The sequence below is a fragment of the Molothrus aeneus genome, chromosome 2 (genome assembly GCF_037042795.1).
Source record: "Molothrus aeneus isolate 106 chromosome 2, BPBGC_Maene_1.0, whole genome shotgun sequence".
Classification (NCBI taxonomy): domain Eukaryota; kingdom Metazoa; phylum Chordata; class Aves; order Passeriformes; family Icteridae; genus Molothrus; species Molothrus aeneus.
In genome coordinates this window covers 34802093-34820953 of record NC_089647.1, presented here as the reverse complement: position 1 = coordinate 34820953, position 18861 = coordinate 34802093, and the positions used below count along the sequence as shown (strand labels likewise).

Here is an 18861-nt window from a genome sequence, read left to right as displayed (position 1 = left end):
TTAGCAGACTCCTGTCTTTCCAAACCAAGACACTCTTCACTGACATTGCATTATTACTTTATTTTGCAACAAATTTAAATGCATGGTCACATTCCCGGCATTCCTTCACCACCAGGAATCACTTCCAGGGCTAATGCCTGCAAACTGAAGAAGAGTCCACTGGATTAGATATAGAAAGAAGCTTTTTACAAGGAGGGCGGTGAGGCACTGCCCAGAGAGATGGTGGATGCCCCATCCCTGGAAACATGCAAGGCCAGGTTAGATGGGCTCTGAGCAACCTGGTCTAGTGGAAGGTGTCCCTGCCCATGGCAGGGAGCTTTAGAACTAGATGGCCTTTCCTTCCAACCCAAACCATTGTATGATCCTATGACTTCATTTCACTTACAACTCCAGAGAGCTTATTAACAACGTGGCCAAAAAAGTCACTTTTTAAAGCAGCAACTGTTTATTATTGGGAAGAACATTAGGACTTTATTTTATTTTTCTCTTACATATATTCAATTTGAATAAAAATAATTTAAAAATTTTTAATTTCTCTTTATATTACATGAAAATAACTTGAAACAACTGTGAATTTTGGAAGCAAGAAACATAGACAAAACTGTTATTTAGCTGCTGAGATGTAGTTCCTGGATTTTTTTTCCCAAAAAAACCCCTCAAATAGCGAAACAATCACAATTGTCATTCCAGTGGAGAAACTTAATCCATCTATAAAATATCTTTAAGTTTGAGAATGGTATATTGTTACACTAGAAAGTATTCATAATATATTGTATGAGTTCTAATATACCACCTAAAATATATAACTTCTCAGACTTTACAAGGTCAAATACTTTAGACCATATTCCAGTGGAAAAACACTACAAATCTCTTACAATCCTTTTAAAGTTCTTGTTCAATTAACTTTTATTTCCTTTTGAGGAATTCTAATATAATTCCAAGCAACAAAATACTGTATACAAACTAGCTTGCAGAACTTTAGTCACACTAAATTGGACAACCACTGTTTAAAAGGATGAAGCACCTTTAGTAACAGTGACGATACATCACTGTTAGTGTAGCTGATGAAGAAGCAGATTTTGTGCACAAATTTGTAAAATTATCATGACAATAAATTTGATAAAAATGTATATTTGATAGTATATTCGATAGTAAGAAATTCAGCTAATTGGAATTAAAATATGGTTATGGCTGGGGTAAGATTACAGTGTTACAAGACAAAGAGTCTACTAATTAGTCTGGTTCATATTATCTGAAAAAGACTTCCAATAAAACACTGATTTCTTCTTTTTTCTTTTTGTTTTTAAAATACATGCAAACCTACTGCAATTTCCCTGGCTCATCTCGCTTCTTTTCCATTTTTTCAGTTGAATGTGAATATAGTTCATCTTCTCATTAACTTCTAGGGTAATGAACACCATTCAGCACCACCTGAATGGGTTATAATTAAAAAAGCTCAAAAAAGCAAAGGAAAAAAAAGCAATTAGCATGTCAAGGTTTCACTTTGGAACACAAATCTGCAGAAATATGTACTGTAAAAATGAGATGGACTTTGTGTAGGTAGTTATTTGCATTGAGTACCATATAAAATTTAATGTAACTGTGCCAGTCGTGAGTCCGATAGCCTGGTGGAAAACCACTCTTCACCAATAACAAGGAAAAAAGACTATTAATCTGATTGTCAAAACTGTTCTCTCCAACAGCCTAACCTCAGGGGTCAGTTCTCTTCCAAAGAAATGCTTGAAATGCTGGCTGGTGCTGCAGCCCAACAAACAGTCCAATGCCATCTAAGGTGACAATGTCAAACCCTTTCAAAAATAAACATTTTGCTTCAGTATATTTTATCTGGGGAGAGGGGAGGCGGGTGGGTGTTTTGCTTTGTTTTGTTTTGTTCTTGGCTTTTTTATTTTTGTAACTGTCTGCTGTTTCCAGCACCATCTCAGAGGCTGGAATGTTTCATTCCTTCCTCTGCCAGCTGCGTCCTTTTCCACTTGGCAGATGCTGACCACCACACCCGCCGCTCCTCGGCGCACAGCAGCCACCAGAACCACCTTCTTGTTTTCCTTGCCTGTTATCTGTGTCATCAGAGGAATTTACAGCCCTGGAATGTGATTTCTGAATCAATATGCATTTTCTTTTCCTAAGGAATGCCTTATTTTGCAACCACAGCTGTGAAAAAATACCCTAATTTTAACTAATGAGGGTGTGGTGGCTCTTTTGAGACAAATCAGTGACGCAATTTGAAAAACCAGGGAGGCATTTTCACCAGACTGCAATCTTTTTAAGATCAGGTAAAATTTTGGACCCAAACTATGCCAATTGTCTTCATTTCTAAATTAAGAATTACTTTTAGTTTTACCAAGAAATATTCTACTGGTATGAACTATGGAATTTTTGAAATTATGAAGCATATTTATGTTTTACTTCTCTTCTCTAAATATATTACTCATTTGTTTAATTCATTCAGGATTCTACCATACTGTCAACCAACTATAGCAATCCAGAAATGTTTTCTGCTTATGGAAGGGGCTTAATCATTAAGCCACACCTCCCTGCAAAGCTTCAGTATTTCTGATTGGTAAAAAGCTTTTCTCATTGAAGTAATACTGAAGTGGAGCCCTAGTCCTCCTCCATATATACGACTGTCAAGTTAATTAACTTTTCAGGACAAAATGCTGATCACATTCAATGTCGAGCCACACTGTTGTGTTCAAGACAGCTCCAGTGGTAGCTCCGGTGGCACAACTGTGTATCTTGGGTCAAGTTTAGGTGTGAAATCCTTGAAGTTCTTAGATGCTTCAGTACCAAACACATCTAAAACTTTCCTATTCATGAGAGCAAACCTGAAAAAGAAAAGACAAGAAAGTATGAATGCATGACTCACTTACTTATGAAAAATAAAATTATTTCATGTCATGAAAGTTTACCAAAATCTCTGACATATAGGCTTCAGCCTACACTGTTCAGATATTGAAAGTTTTTCACCTCAGGCAATAATGATTTTTTAAAAAATTGCATTTGAAAAATGTGGCTAATATTGTTTGTGTTAGTGTACTTCAAAAATGCAACTTATGAAAAAGGGTAAGGGTCCCCTTTTACTTTCAATTCCACAAAAAAAATGTCAAACCAAAATATACTACTGTTCTCTCTCACTCCAGAGCAAACTGTGGCCCTGCCTGCCCAAGTCTGGATGCCAATTTTCTGGGTGTTACAACCTATTTCCATTTTGTTGTTCTTCACAAAACAACATTTTGTTGTTCTTCACAACTATGGAATGAAAAGCGTATGAAATATCAAAAGAAATTGCCTTTATGGAGAGAGTGTCAAAATTACTATTAGAGGGATTTACTTCAGATAAAATAAATGAGCAGAATATAATTTGTATTCCTTCCTCTCCTTCAATTAAGGCAAGCTTAGGATTAGTACAAAATGAAAAAATGCAGCCAAAATTGGACATCTGTGCTGACATCATTCCCTGTATCATGTTTGTATGGCCTTAGAGGCTGCCTGAGGACTGCCTCCAGGCATCCCAAGGAAAGCTTCCCACTAAATCTTGCAATGTATTCAATCACCTCGTATGCTGTGTGTGTGCCACAGGGAGTGTAGGTTTAACATGCTCCAGGGACTGGCCTCTGATTTCACTTCTATTTTTACAGCCTGGAGAGCTCGTTGTCACAAGAAACATTACCTTTTATAACCCCATTCATAAACTGATCAAGATTTGGATGCCTTGTTCCTGCCACACACAGCATCAGTATAACAGTGTACACTTCACTAAACTGTATTTTTGTAAGTCAGTTACAGCAAGATCTCTTTTTAAAAGAAAGTTTTTTAGATTCCTGCAGCAAAGAGAAAAATATCCACTATGATATTACAGTGCATATTTATGATTATGATCAGTGAAAATTTTTCATTAGCTTTCCAAGAAAAAAAACCCCTTTCCCAACTGAAACAGTTAAAAAAAAAGTACTGAAACTTTCAAGTATTCTTAGGAGATATTCTGACATTTCCAGTAATGCTTTTAAACCCATAGTAATACCGTGTTATCAATCACTGTACATACTGATTTCTTCAACAGTCATTTACTGGATTCTTCATGTTCCAATAGAACTTGAAAGCATCCCACCCTCCATAGGGTGGGCTAAAAAGGCTTCTAGTAAAATACTCATCTGCTAAATAGTCTTCACTAGAGCAGTCTGCTCCTGTCATTACACTAAACCCAGCAATGTCAGTCCAGCAGCAAAGAACTTCAAGGGTACTGGAAACCACTTGAAAAGCAAAGTAAATCCACAGGAAGTTAGCCCTCATGTACTTGTAGCACTCTGCTGCTGGCAGTGAATAACACAGAAAGCTGAGTGTGATCAATGACAGGTTTAGACAAGCCAGAACACAGCCCTGAGTACATACCTGCCCCTTGTTAGTCGTAAAAGAAATTTCCAGTATGAAGGTCTCAGGTTCTGAACTTCCATGACAGCCTGCAAGGAGAGGATTCTGTCAGAGCCAGCTGACAGTGTCAGGCAAAAGCTTCATCTGCTACATTAGGTAGCCAAAATCAGCAAAAGGATTGTTATGGAACTCATTTTTACTGCTCTCTGCTGAATTCAATGCTTGTTTGACCACCACCAGCACAGACAAATATTCCCAGAATACAGTATTTTACCGTTGGTGACAATTAACTTACATCTCATCGCAGAGAAAGCAACAACAATCATTATTCCTATGTACGTGACTCTGGACTGGTGGATGCCAAATTTACCTCCTACTTAATCCCCTATCCATTCTGCATTTTGTGATCCACCATTTCTTGTAGTCATATTTATATTTCATGCTACATTATCTTAAATAATGTCATACATTCAAAATCCATGTCTTCTCTCTATTCCATTACTTTTCTGGGTCACTTAGAAATATAGAGAATAACAAACATCTCAGCTTAGATCCTTTTTCTAATTTCTCCTTCCTTCTTCCTGCTAAACCTAGCAATTTGTTTCTAGTCTTAGATTAGTTTTCCAATTAGTTATTAAGTAACCAAAAAACCCTTCTTTTCTCACATGAATTTTTTGTCTGTTAGTCTCACACAGTTGTCCCTGTCAAGAGTATTTTGGAGACCTTCAGGCACATCCCAAGCACCAAAATATCAATTCACTTTGATACTAGACTTAGAGCTATTCCCAAGTACATGGGAAGAATGAGGAGGAGGAGTGTCTCTTAAACATCCTGTTAAGCACAAGACTGCAGAAGATTGCTTTAGGGTCATTTTATATTCTCTTTATCGGGGGGCACAAAAAGTATAAATAGTTATGGAGGTCCAGAGAATATGTAGTTCATGCAGGGATGTTTCAGCAGAAGGTTTAGAAATGGTGAGATGTAGTAGAATAGTAGAGCTATTTGGGTAGCACTGAAAAGTTGATTTTCTAGCTGATGCAGACAATAAAAGGACTGAGGTTCAAGGCATGTAGCTAACTTGAGAAGTACAAAAAATGGTACTACTGCTTGTGTCAAATGGAGCACTTCAGTGTTTTTACTACTTTTGCAGATTTTTTCAATTAGGCAATATTAATTTAAGTGAGTGGAAACTTTCAGTTGATTTAAAAAAACATAAAATATTGTATTATACTGTTTGCCTACTTGAAAAACTGTCCTTTCACATGCTCATGGAAGTTCATACATTAATGTTCATCTTCCGGGTGAGTGCATTTAAGATTCTTTCCAAAGAATTCAATGTTTTGTAAAATGTATTCAGCTGTAAGCAAAGGAGAAACTGAGTCCTAGGATTGACCTTCCCCCAGTGACACTCAAAACCAGGATGCAGGAGGCCCAGGATGCAGGAGCACGATGCTGTGAATCACTACATCTCACCATCTTTTCTACAGAACTATCTCCCTGTTCTCCTCTTTTCATTCAACATTTGATGTAAAGAATTTCATGCTGTGTTAGAGAACATACTTACTGCCTGAAAGCATATCGATGTAGAAATGGCATAGATGATGCTATCTGCATGAGGAAAATAAGGAACCTTCCCTGCTTCAATGCCTTTGAAGTATATAGTCTATAAAAATAAACAAAAAATGTTGAATGCAACAAAATTACTTTTTTATTTTACCTTTTAAAAAGAACCATGCCAACTTTATATTTTTTTACATGCCCACAAATGTGATGTTGATTAAAATAGATTATAGATGTTGCACAAGATCAATCTAATAAGAAGCTATTACTGCACAGAACAGGACTAGCAACAGCTTGGGTGTTACAGAACCTAAACATAAAAAGGGGAAAGTTTGCTCCGTTAAATTCTTCATTTTAAAAAATCAAAAGAACAATCCAATAACTATTCCAACAAAGTGAATATTCACTGTTCTTAAACAGCTTGAAATCACATACTTTACTTTCTGAGAAAACATGTACAGTTTATTTTCCTGAGCACAGCCTGACCTTGCAAAGCAGCACACGCCTCTTTGGTCAGTTACCCTTGGCTTGCATAAGATGATAAAAGTAGTAAAAAAAAAAAAAGAAAGAACACACAGCGCTTTTCTTATTTCACCATAGCCAAGATGTTTCAAAGTCCACAGAAAAGCATCAGCAATACAAGATAATACTGGTTTTTTACAACTGGAGTTCTAAAAGTCATTATGGATAACTCAGATTTGCCTTTATATGACCAACTGCCTTCAGAGGTTGGTCTGGGATAACCAGGAGGAGGAAGAGAGTATCTTCCCTTTTTACATTTCATTTTATGTGTAACAAAAAAAAAAGTTTCTTCTTTTTATGTTCTTTAAAACCAATTCTGCTCTGGTAATGGAGGCGGATAATTATCACTAGAGAACAAGGCCTTCAAGTTCTGCAGGAGAAATATGTGATTCAGGTATGATGCATTGTGAAAGAACCTTATCAACTCATTCCAGTGGTGGTGTTGGGGAATTAACCATGACTAAGTCTCAATTTTCTGGAAAAATCACAGTCAGAAATCAAATGCTGGTTAGAAAAGTATAATCAACATACCCAAACTCTGTAACTATTTTTTTTTCCTGGGCTCCTAATTTTAACAAGTTCAGAGAAATAATTCAAGCTTGAAGAATAGTAATCGGAACAAAGTTCATTCCAAAGCTGGGAATTCAATAAGCTGTAGTACAGTGACAAACAACTTCAGCTATAGACCAAAACCTAAGCTATTTTGAGTTATCTTAGACTGTTGAATGCCAAAGTAAGGGAACAAAGGCAGGAAGTTAAGCTGCAGCTTTTGGCAATAAATCTGCAATTAAAGACTAGGTCTGATTTATGTTTCTGGCAGAAAAGACATTCTTGGAACTTTCTGATTTAAAAAATCTGCAAAAACTACAAAGCAAAGGGTTGTCAGGAGATTAAAAAACTTTGTGGAGAATATACATGAAGACCGGTGGAGAAAGGACATTTAAAATTAGTCAAAGAAAAGAAAGTAAGAAAGACATGAGACCACATGGCAGCATTGCCTCTTGGCACACATGCAGTGAAACACCATCACCATACAACTTTGTATTTTACTGGAATTGCCTGATAAAACCCCTGACGTTAATTTTCTTTTCTTCTGCCTTGAAAAATAGATGAAATGAAGATCTCCTTTAGGAGGATAATAACTTACCTCTACTAATTTAGACACCAGATACATAGAGATAGTTGTACTTTTGTAAAACATCATAGAAATTCCTGCTAGACACCCTGTAACAATTAGAAAAGCATTGTTAAGGTTGTGGTTTGCGTTGTTAAGGTCACTGTTGTGTGTCAGCCCAACAAACACTGCACAGGACTATTTATTTCTGCTGCTACAGACAGCACAGTTCAGTGATGTTTTTTTGCTGCCCAAATATGGTTTGTAGCACTAAAAAGAGAAAGTCTCAGAAAGCTGAAACAAATCTGTACTCAGGAGCACACTGTCAAATTTCTCTGGTTTCTATGGGATGAGAGATCTCTGTGGTTCCAACATGTGACAGATGCACATGAGGGAAGGGCCTCACCCTTCATTTACACATTTCATGGTAAAAGCATCTTTCTTTGGACCCAGTGGAGCTCAATGTGTATTCTGTGGAATATGGAAGAGTGAGTACTTTCATCTCACATGTCTACAGCTGCAAATTAAAGGACAAGTTTATATTTATGCACACCGTAATATACTGTCCTTGGAGATGACCATAAACTCCACATTTGACTGAATTTGCCTTACAATTTTAATTGCAACTCTTTCCTTGACACTACTTGAAACATCACTGTCACTTTGACACAACCTTGATGTACACAGGAATAGGAACAAAGTCCTATTTTCATCACAGAAGTCTGAAAATGGAATGGAAGGACAGACAAGAGGAATACTTGCAGAGTCCCAACACATACAACACAAACTTTCCATGGACTCACCAGCTACAAGTGCATGAAGCTCATCATCAAGGTTTCGGACCCAGCGCAGGAAGCAACTTGTACCCTGCAGGTGAACAGAATGCAAGCTTAGCCCTACTTATTTCTTATAACACTCAGACTGTAGGTATTCCTTATAAGCTAGTCATATAGCACACAGCATGAATTAAGAATGTAGTGTGATAATACCCATAATCATAGAATCATAAAATGGTTTGGGTTGGAAGAGACCTTAAAGATCACCTCGTTCCATCTCCCATAGGCTGGGACACCTTTCACTACACCAGGTTGCTCAGAGCCCCATCCAGCCTGGCCTTGAACACTTCCAGGGATAATGTAGTCTTCTTCTTCTTGGTAAGATTGTTACAATAAAAGGCAATTTACTTGATAAGTGAGCAGGCAAACTTTCCCATTTTTTGAGTCTTGTAAGGGAAATGTAAAATCCCATTGTCATTTCTTAAGAGCTGTAGAAACTTTCATTACTGAGACACGTTAGGTCTGATTAGGTAATCTTTACCACATCAAAAAACACTAATTACATCAAAAAAACCACAAGAAATCAACAAAACTGAAGAACAAGCTTTTTAAAAGCACTGGTGATACTAAAGTCCAGAGAGCTGGACATAGTACCCATAACAATTCAGTGTCTTAAATTTACAATTTACTGCTGCCATTTCTTTCAAAACTGGAGTTAGATTAAATTAAATTTGTCTAATTAATCTAATTAGTCAAATTAATCTTATTTGAATTCCAATCTAATACCAAAGCTAATCTTGAATTCATATCATCCTCATTTGCTGTACCTGCTAGACTCTTTCCCATGATAAAGGTCTTTTTCAACTACATACCAAACCTCCAGAGATTTTTTTCATGCATCCAATAAATTCCGGAACTAGGAAAACACATTAATCTAAAAAAGTAGAACTGCATATCCCTTGGATCCAAAACACACCAAGCATTTAATTTTTTTTTGCCATGGTCCAATTTTTTTGAGTGACTAGAATTTTTGCTGCCCTACTTGCCTATTTAGACTGAAAGAAAAATAAAATGCAACCGAAATTTGTGTAAGTTATGAAATGCAAACAATAACATATAGTCATAGAATTGGAGGATCATTTAGCCTGGAAAGGGCATTTAAAATCGATTCCAACTGTTAACCTAGTGTCCACCAAGTCCACCACTAAACCACATCCCCAAGTGCCAAGTCCACACACCTTTTGAACACTTCCAGAGATGGCAATTCCACCACTTCCCTGGACATCCTTTTGCAGTGCCTGACAACCCTTTAAGTGAAGGAAGATTTCCTACTATCGAATCTAAACCTCCCCTGGGCAACTCGAGGCCAATTCCTCTTGTCCTGTCGCTACCTGGGAGAGCAGACTGAGCTACACCTGGCTGCAGCCTCCTTCCAGGCAGTTGTAGAGAGTGCTAAGGTCACCCCTGAGCCTCATTTTCTCCAGGCTAAACTCCCAGCTCCCTCAGCTGTTCCTCACCAGACTTGTGCTCCAGACCCTTCCCCAGCTGCATTTCCCTTCTCTGGACATGCTCCAGCCCCTCAATGTCCTTCTTGTAGTGAGGGACCCAGAACTGAGCACAGGACACAAGGTGTGGCCTCACCAGTGCTGAGTACATACTTAAAAAATAGTAAAAAAAGGTCAGAATATGTCACCCTCATTTTATGAGTATCCACTGAGCTGAATTGCACCTCTCAATTGAAGCTTTTAAACACATCAAAATCATTTTAGCTTTTGCAATTTAATTTCTTTTCTTCTCAAAAGGCTTTTTTCTTAAAGTGTAAGAAACAAATTAATTTTTAAGTAAACTCTGAACAGCTCATTTGCACTTTGCTATGAAAAAATTTAGACTCTGTAACCTACAAATTATTGTCTCAATTTAATTACCAATCAAGTGAAGTGCTGTTTTACTTATGTTTAAGACCTCCTTTTTTATTTTTAGGTAAATAACATTTACCCTGAAATAATACAGCATGATCTTGAATTTACAGAACAAATAAAGTGGTAGCTGGAAAATGCCATGTGATTAAGAATACAAAAGTGCAAAAGACACTTCAGCACTGCACTGCGCCGAAGTGCTACTCTGCATTAGGACAGGTCCTTTGCCACATTCTCTTTTGGCATAAATAAACATAAATTGATTAATTCCAACAATGCTGTATGAATGCATATCAGTTCAGAATCTGTCATCTTATAATGGGGTAGAAAGGATACACTTCCAAGCAGGAAGTGCAATATCTCCTCATACATGCTGTATGTTCTGCAGTCTCCTGCTATTCAGTGTCAAGTAAGAATTCCAGATATGTGAACCAACAAAATCTGCACATGGCTTCTCTGGCAACACAGAGGCTACTGCAGTCACTACTTGTGCCTGCATGAAAATGCTTTTGTGTAGCAGCAAATCCCTCTGAAATCTGAATTCACTTTCTCTGAAGTACTCTCTATCTCCTGATCTTGAAAACAAGCTGCAAAATCCATCAGGTTTATTTAGAAATTACAGAAAAAAACACACAGAATGGAAGAACAGCTGTCTATTTACAATTTGATTACTGCAATAGTATAAAATTTGTCAGTAACATGCTGTAGGAAACAGCATCAGTACCATTAAGCAGCTTGACTTTTTAGCTCTTTGTGATATTTTGAAAAGTGAAATAAAAACCAGAGCATTTGTCATTTCTGTATGCTACAAACTTACTTTGTATATACTGACAAAAGATCCCAGAAAAGCTCCAAGCTGGAAATTTTCCTTGTTGTAGAAGAGGGAAAGTAGCCGTGATGGCTGTGTAAGCAGATGCCGGAAGGTTGAAGGAATCCGAAGGCAACACTGGATCAGGTAACCAATGCTAAACATCCTAATGAAGCCCTAGAGAAAAGAAATAGAGATCTTGTGGTAAGAAACCACAAATTCTGGAAAAGGAAAAGCCAAAGCTTCTACAGAAGGTTTTATTTTTGACATCAAATAGTTTAAAACCCACTCTGAAGGTAATATGTAAAACACATAAATGTATTCTACCCCCACCTTCAAACGCAAGAGTTTTCTTTTTCCCAGTTACCCTGTAAAATAGCAAATGCAGTAAAATCACAGACAATTGACTCTTCTTTAATTTCTGTGAATTTCTGAAAGGTCTCAAGAAAAAGTCTTCTATTCTACTCCAAAATTTTGTCCTTTGCAATAATCCTGATGACTTCATTTCTAGCTTACTGACCAGCTTTTAACCGCATATGGGTTTATAGAGGTTTATAGAGGAAAGCAATGCAGTGGAAAAAAATGAACGCTTCTGTACTCAAATGTCTCAAGAAAACAGTAAGGAGGAAAAAGTCCACCAAAAATAAAATTCAGAAAGTGTGAGAATTAGAAGTTAACCCTGGTGGCTTGGCACATGCTCACGGACCTTTCCTCAGCCAAACATGAGGTCGTGGGATGCCTGCAGCAAGGCAGGGAAAGGAAGAAACTGGAAAGGACTTCTTAAGCAGAGCTACTGAGAAGGGATAAAATGGGTTCCAAAGAATTTACTTACTATTCCACCTTGGATAAGGACCTGTTTTCTTTTTTAATAAGACACAAAACCAGATTCAACTTTTTTTCCAAATTATTCTCCCCAGTTTCTTCTAACTTCCTCCAATGCTTCCTACCATTATTCTTGCCCTAAGGTGAACCTTTTTAAATAATTCTGAAAAAATTTTACCCAGTTTTTGTCTGGAAGATTCTTTATGTGAAAACCATTTCTGCACTCACCTGCAAATAAGGCAGGCACCAATTACAGGGACACAATTCCAGTGACAAGGAAATCTGGCAGAGGGTTTGACTGAGCAACCTTTCAAACTCAGAAACTCAAACCATTTTTGCCTCCTAAAGAACTTTATAATGCATCATAAAGATCATAAAAAATTATTGTGGTTATATCCAGTAATAAACTCTTCCTGAAGCAATTATTCTTCTTGCTACTCAAGAAGTGGTTTATGAGAATCAAGTGGAAGAAAATAAGTCATCCAACAATACAACAGCATATTTTTTTTGATTGAAAAAATTCCATTCCTTCATGCCATTAAAAAAAAAGGAGAAAATGTCCTAAACCCAGCAGTGATGAACAAAGCCCAAAACAAGAAACAACAGAATGGCGTGTTTAATGTTTTTACCAAGCAAAGGTGACTTCAGTGGGGTGAAGAAACATTTAAATTACAACTGGCTAAATCCTCAAACACATCCCTGATTTTATTCCTATTAGTTACCAAATTAGAAGCGCTGAACGACAGGACTGAGGTTTAGTGTTGATGCCCATGAAATACCAAGTATTGTGCAAAATCTCCCTATTTAGCTCATTACTTCAACCAGGTGAAATCATATCACACCTACAGGTGGTTTTTCACAGTCACAGGAAGCATTATATCTTATAATCCATATACAGTATTGTAACCTTTATCTTCCATAAAAAGACATCCAATAAAAATGGATGTAGTACACAGCAGAGCATATGCAGGGCACTGTAATAAACACAAGTGAGCAAAGAAAACTCTGCTAAGAGCCATTTCTCCACAGAGATTTTGAGTTGGAGCTCAGATCAGCCAGAAGTAGTAGCACAGTGTAATGACATATCCCCAGAATTTGTTGAATAAACCTTTCTGCTTTTGAGAAACAAATTTCTTAATACATTCAAGATACTTGCTATAACTCAAATTCAGAAGAGCACATGTGCATATAAACAGAGTTCAGAAACATACCATAAATTCAGTCAACCTGTTGCAATATATGAGGAATTAGTTAAGATAGTTAAAATCAATTAATTAAGATATTCAATGTTTATTCTGGGTATAGAGTAGCCCACGTTCCTTCATGAGACAGAACTTTGAAACTACAATCATAGAAAATTATCTCAGAGAAGTCATGGATACCCCATTCCTGGAACTGCTCAAGCTCAGCTTGGATGGGGCTTTGAGTAACCTGGTATAGTGGAATGTGTCCCTCCCCATAGGAGCGGGGCTGGAATGCTTTAAGGTCCCTTCCAACTCAAACCATTGTATGATCCTACAACCTTCTTTGAGGTCACCCTAGTCACCAGTAAATTTGGAGAGTTATCTGGTCCTGTATGCAGCACCAGCAGAAGAAACAGACAACTGGACTTCTAGTGCTGGCTAATGGCTCCTCACTGTAAACAAGCAAAATCCTAAAGAGGAAAAATATTGTTCCACTGCTTCTGTCACAGCTCTTTTCAGACACTTACAAGAACAAAGCATTTCAAGTATTTAAAGTTTGAAGGGAAGTCAATGAACTCAGGTGGTATGGCGCTACTGAATGTTACATCACGTAAAAGCCATGATGCTGTCAATGAGCTAATGTGCATTTAAATGTGAAGCAGGAGAAGAAGAGCATGCAAACGGCAGTTAAAGCACAGATGTATTAATGAAAAGTAAACTTGTTCGAGGGTAAGGGAAAACTGAGGGGAAGTTTTGGCAATAAGCAGCTCATCACATCGTTATCAGGTTTGACAGCTCCATTACAGAAAAGGAACTGTAAAAACATGCTCAAATCATGTCAGCTGACAGTTGTTACTGATCAACTCCAGGAACAGTCATAGAACTGAACTTTGAGAATTTTGTATCTTTAAAAATATAAATACATAATTTTTTTTTTCACTCATGTTTTAATTTAAATAAAAAGTCACAGAATAGTCAGGAAATTGGAGGATCTGACTGCCACTTGAGCAATATCTTCCTCACTAGGTTATTGTAGTCATGAATAATTTACACCAAAATACTGAAGAGAACAGGTCCAAGAATGAAATATATTTCAAATGCACAACTGTCTTCTCTAAAGAGAGAACAGCCTTATAAAAATTTATTTTTAAAATTTACTTTTTGTCATGTCAAGTCTTTACTCAGCTTTGTTATCAGTTAGGTTTTTTCCTTCCCTCATTCTATTTAAGGATATATAAAACAAAACAAAATTATGCTGAATCAATAAGTGAAAAAGTTGTGTATTCCTGAATATCCACCTTCCTCCCCATCCTCGGGTTCCTTTAACATTTTAAAAAGTTATTTTTGAAAGTAATATGCATTAAAAGCATCTGAAGATACTCAAATACATTTTTGCTGCTCCATATATAAAACCAGGTCAACTGTTAAGGGATTGGGATCTTCTGGAGCCTTACCAACTCCCAAAACAGGCATAGCAGGTGGTACCACCTGTGCCAACCCAACGCCAGCTAATACAAATTTCTGCACAGTAATTCTCTGAAAAAAAATGCACCAATCACATTAATAATGGAGGATGAATTATACCACCAGAGATAAACAGCTCTTCCTGGGCGTAGCAACTGTGACCAATCTCTCATTACCCCAAGCCCTTAAAATAAACGACTGGAGGAGTGCACCCGGTGCCCAGCAGCGACGTTCCAGAGCCGTGCAGCTGCACGGGAACCAGGGCTGCCTGCCACAGCAGCACATTCCAGGTGCTTTATTTAGGGGGGACTCACAAGTGGGCTCAGCCATGAAGTGCATCACATAGTTAAACAAGTTCCTTGCTTGCTAGGCCATTTTTTCCCACACATTTTATGTTACTCATTCACTACAGCTAATCTGAAAGACCAGAGAACTTTAACCTCACCACCACCCCGTCCTAAATTGAGAAAATCTGTTTTCTGGCTTGTCACATTTTCAATAGAAAAGAATGAGTAACAGGCTCATTTCTCACTTCCTAAGCATATGCTTTTCCTGACTTTTACCCCTTCTTTGCCAGTGTTTGTCAATCCAACTTTTTTTGCACTTACTTTAATACAGTATGAGATGCAATTATCTCCATAGTGTTTACAGCATCTATGCCTTGGGCCATGTTTGCACCTGCAAAAAGCATAATGAAACACATATTAACTCATAGCTGTTTTCAGCAACAGGAGACTTCATAAATTTTTCTTGCCTAAAAATACATAAAGTGCTATTTGCCCAGCACTCATTCTCCCCATTACCCACTGAAGGGCACTGTGAACTTTTATGATGCCATAAAAGGACAATAAAAACTAACAATACTTTAGTTGTACACCAAGAAAAAAGTGTCTGCACACTTATTTGGATCCAACCTCTTGCCATGCTACACATAAAATGCTAAATTAAAGAACAAATTTTCTGCCGTGGTCAACAAGGAGAAGTGATGTGACCTCTCCTGGTTTGTCTCTGCTCCATGGTTCTGGAAGGATATTTGAGCAAGCATCTGTTGCCTGTGTCCTTTCATCTTTCACACCACTGTAAGGGTCACTGAAAGGCAATACAGATCATGCTAATGCACACCCTGTGAGCCTTCCCTCAATTACAAGCCTCGCACTTTTGGGCTATTTCTTCTGCAGTGTAGATTTTTATGTAGCTCTTCCTTTGGACTGAGAATTTGACCTTGAGTGTTTAAAACAGACTGGCTTGGGCTGGTGGGATGTGTGGATTGTACAGTTTCTAGCCCTGCATTATGTAGAATTAAAATAAGTAATTCATACTGGGTCTGAACATTATATTTTGCTATATCCAAGTATTTAAGATTTAATGTAAAATGAATTACACAATTTATATACTATGTCAAATATCTTGGAAGTTTTGAATTGTGTACTATAAAGTCTAATGGCCATAAATCATCTGTGAGGTCAGTTTATGTAGCAAAATTGTAATGAGAATGTTATCAGGTTACAGGCATTTAGACTCAATTATATTGAAAAGAACCATATGGAAGAGAAACCAGTGAGAGCATAAAACCTCCATATTGAAAGTTTGTTGAATGTCTGAGTTGGGAGTTTCAAAACCTTAAAAAAATTGTTCTTCTCCATCTTCAATCCTTGTATTTAACAAACAACAGAAGAGCAATGAACTATCTCTAGCAAACTGAGTCACACATATTTAAGACAAAACAGGCACAAGCAATTCAGGTAAAAGCATTTGATTATGGCTGGAGGTGTCTTTTCCTTGTAGGTATTTGCTGTCTAATACAGTCATGCCTGAAAAACCACTGATGACTTCCCTCATCTTTTTCAAATAAAACCCACAGCAAATCATAGGAAGTCACCATGTGATGGGGATCAATTCATGTTTGTTCATCATCTGAGCAAGTAAAATAAACCACTACTTTGAGTACACAATGCACTTGGAAGACTCCCTCCTGCATGAGAGCAGGTAGAGATTTGGTCATAAAACTGCTCTAGAAGAGGTCAGCAGAAGTGAAGATTCACAGGTGTCACCTGAATATACCCCCAACCCATTTTTTATTCCATCTTCCCTGTAAATGCATGACTCCCTGTGGTATCCAGTGTGCATGAAGCAGAGGAATCAGTCATAGCAGAAGTAAGTCATATGTTCAGTCTGAACATATCAGACTGAAAAGCTCACTGCTCTCCCTTCTTTAAGCTCATAAAAGAGAGTGAACTGGATCCTGTAGAGAGGGGGACACCCACCTTGCCTAACTTCAGATGTCTAGATCCGACCTCGTGTAAAAGAGTTTTAGACTCACTCTTTGCTTTGCAATTTCCTATCTCCAGACAGCAGAGGCAGCCCAGGTGCCATCAATCCTCTTTTTAGGTAGTTCTCCTTTATGCAATACAGGGGTGTAGGTCCCCCAAAAGACTATGTTACAGTCACTTATGGTGACATAAGTAAGATCTACTGCTGTGCAATTTTTCTCCTTCATAGTACCACTAGTTCCAGCAGAACTATGCCATGAACTGATTTTGCTGAAAACTGCAGAAAAAGCAACACCATCCTGCACTCATCATGGGCTGAATTTGCTCTCCCTTGTTAGACAACTGCATGTTGCAAGTTCATACAGGTCTTCAAGTTTTGCTTTCACCAGAGTTCATCATTTGCCACTATTAACTACCTAGTAAAAATGAAACAGAAAAACACTGAAATGCAAAGCAGAAGCATTACAAAACATTGTCAAATACAACATAACAGACATTAAAGTGCTCTATATAACAATGATTCCATTTTTTTTTTTGGTTTTCTTTTGGATTTTTTTACTCACACTTTGTCCATGAGCTTTTTTGTTAGTGCCAGTATGTTCATTGGCTGTGATACTTTTTCACTATGCTTGATTTTTCTATCTGTTTTTGAAAATGCTGCTTCAGGTGAAAAAGAATGGGTGGGAATTTCTTCTTTCCCTACAATGAACCTGAAAGAAAAAAGCAAAACAGAACAAAGCAATTACATAACTCAAAGAAATGCATGAAATCCTGTATAAGCCTAAGTCTTAGATCAGATTGAAGTTACTCTCAGGTGTGTAAAAACCCATTTTATACAGCTGCCAAACCTCATACTTCTTTAGAGAAGATCAATCCACTGACATATATTTAAAGATATACTTTAGCTAGAGGATACAATTGATGCTGGGAATTTTTTAAAATTAAAACCAAAAACATCAATAGGGAAGTCCACCTCTCAGACAAAGGAAGAGCACTAAGTAGGAATATAAAAAGGCACTTGAAGTATCTCAATTCTCTCCAGCAAAATGGGGTTACATAAAGGTTGATAATTACTACAATATTTTTATAAAACATCAATTTTGCAGAATCTTCAAAATGTTTTTGCTCCCACTGAAGCCACTAACTTTGTTTTGCTTGGTCTCATCTTCAGCCTTCTTTTCTTCACCCAGAAGTTGATATTGTCAATATATTGGCTCATCTTAGATGTAGAATTACTGCGCATCAATGGCAAGGGAGGACGCAATGGCAAAATGTTTCCTAAAACCATGCACTATAATCCAAGTTACACTGTACCTCGGCAGTCTTGGCAGTCTAGCCAAGGGTAGAAGATATAAAAACTTTGTCATTATGTAATGCAGCAAATAAGATCCAGGTAAAAACACAGCAGCCATTTGCTTCCAGGAAAAACATGGGTTATCATGAATCCCAGTTTTAGAAAGACAGAAGATAAGTGCTCCTTCCAAAACATGCAATCGTATGTCTGAGTTTCCTTTAACAACAGTCACAAATATGAAGGGATTTCTCTCTTGCTAGCACACAAAGTGGAAACTGCCTCAAGCTACACCAGAGGAGGTTTAGATTGGATATTAGAAAAATTTCTTCACTGAAACGATTGTCCAGCATTGGAACAGATTGCCAAGGAAGTGGTGGAGCCACTGTCCCTGGAAGTACATAAAAGTATTTAAAAGTAGTAGATGTGTTTAAAAGACATGTAGATGTGGCATTTGGGGACATGGTTTAGTGGTGGACCTGGCAGTGTTGGGTTAAAGGTTGGATGGGATGATCTTAGAAGTCTTTTCTAACCCAAATGATTCTATGATTATGCCTTCTTCAAAATATGTTGTATACCCAAAAGTTGGACAAATTTTAGAGCAGCATGATTTTTCTTAGGAATAATCTTTTCTTACAATGCAACTGCCACTGCGCATGATTCCTCAAAATCTTGTCTTACATAGTCACAGAAACTTTACTTACTTTAGTGCAGAATATGTAAATCCTTTCAAGCCATCTTTGCACCT

The 18861-nt window shown here is 37.4% G+C and overlaps 1 protein-coding gene across 1 annotated transcript in view; it reads right to left on the bottom strand.

Moving 5' to 3' along the window:
* Positions 1 to 422: 422 nt before the first annotated feature.
* The window catches only part of TMEM135 (transmembrane protein 135), a 156627-nt gene continuing 138188 nt past the window's right edge, over positions 423 to 18861 (bottom strand). The window contains exons 7-15 of the mRNA XM_066570322.1: positions 18818 to 18859; positions 17386 to 17532; positions 15161 to 15230; positions 11092 to 11259; positions 8386 to 8449; positions 7616 to 7692; positions 5951 to 6049; positions 4408 to 4475; positions 423 to 2843 (exon numbers count right to left, since the gene is read on the bottom strand). Of these exons, the coding sequence (XP_066426419.1) occupies positions 2711 to 2843; positions 4408 to 4475; positions 5951 to 6049; positions 7616 to 7692; positions 8386 to 8449; positions 11092 to 11259; positions 15161 to 15230; positions 17386 to 17532; positions 18818 to 18859 (868 nt within the window). The 3' untranslated portion in view covers positions 423 to 2710. The remainder of the gene's footprint in view (positions 2844 to 4407; positions 4476 to 5950; positions 6050 to 7615; positions 7693 to 8385; positions 8450 to 11091; positions 11260 to 15160; positions 15231 to 17385; positions 17533 to 18817; positions 18860 to 18861) is intronic.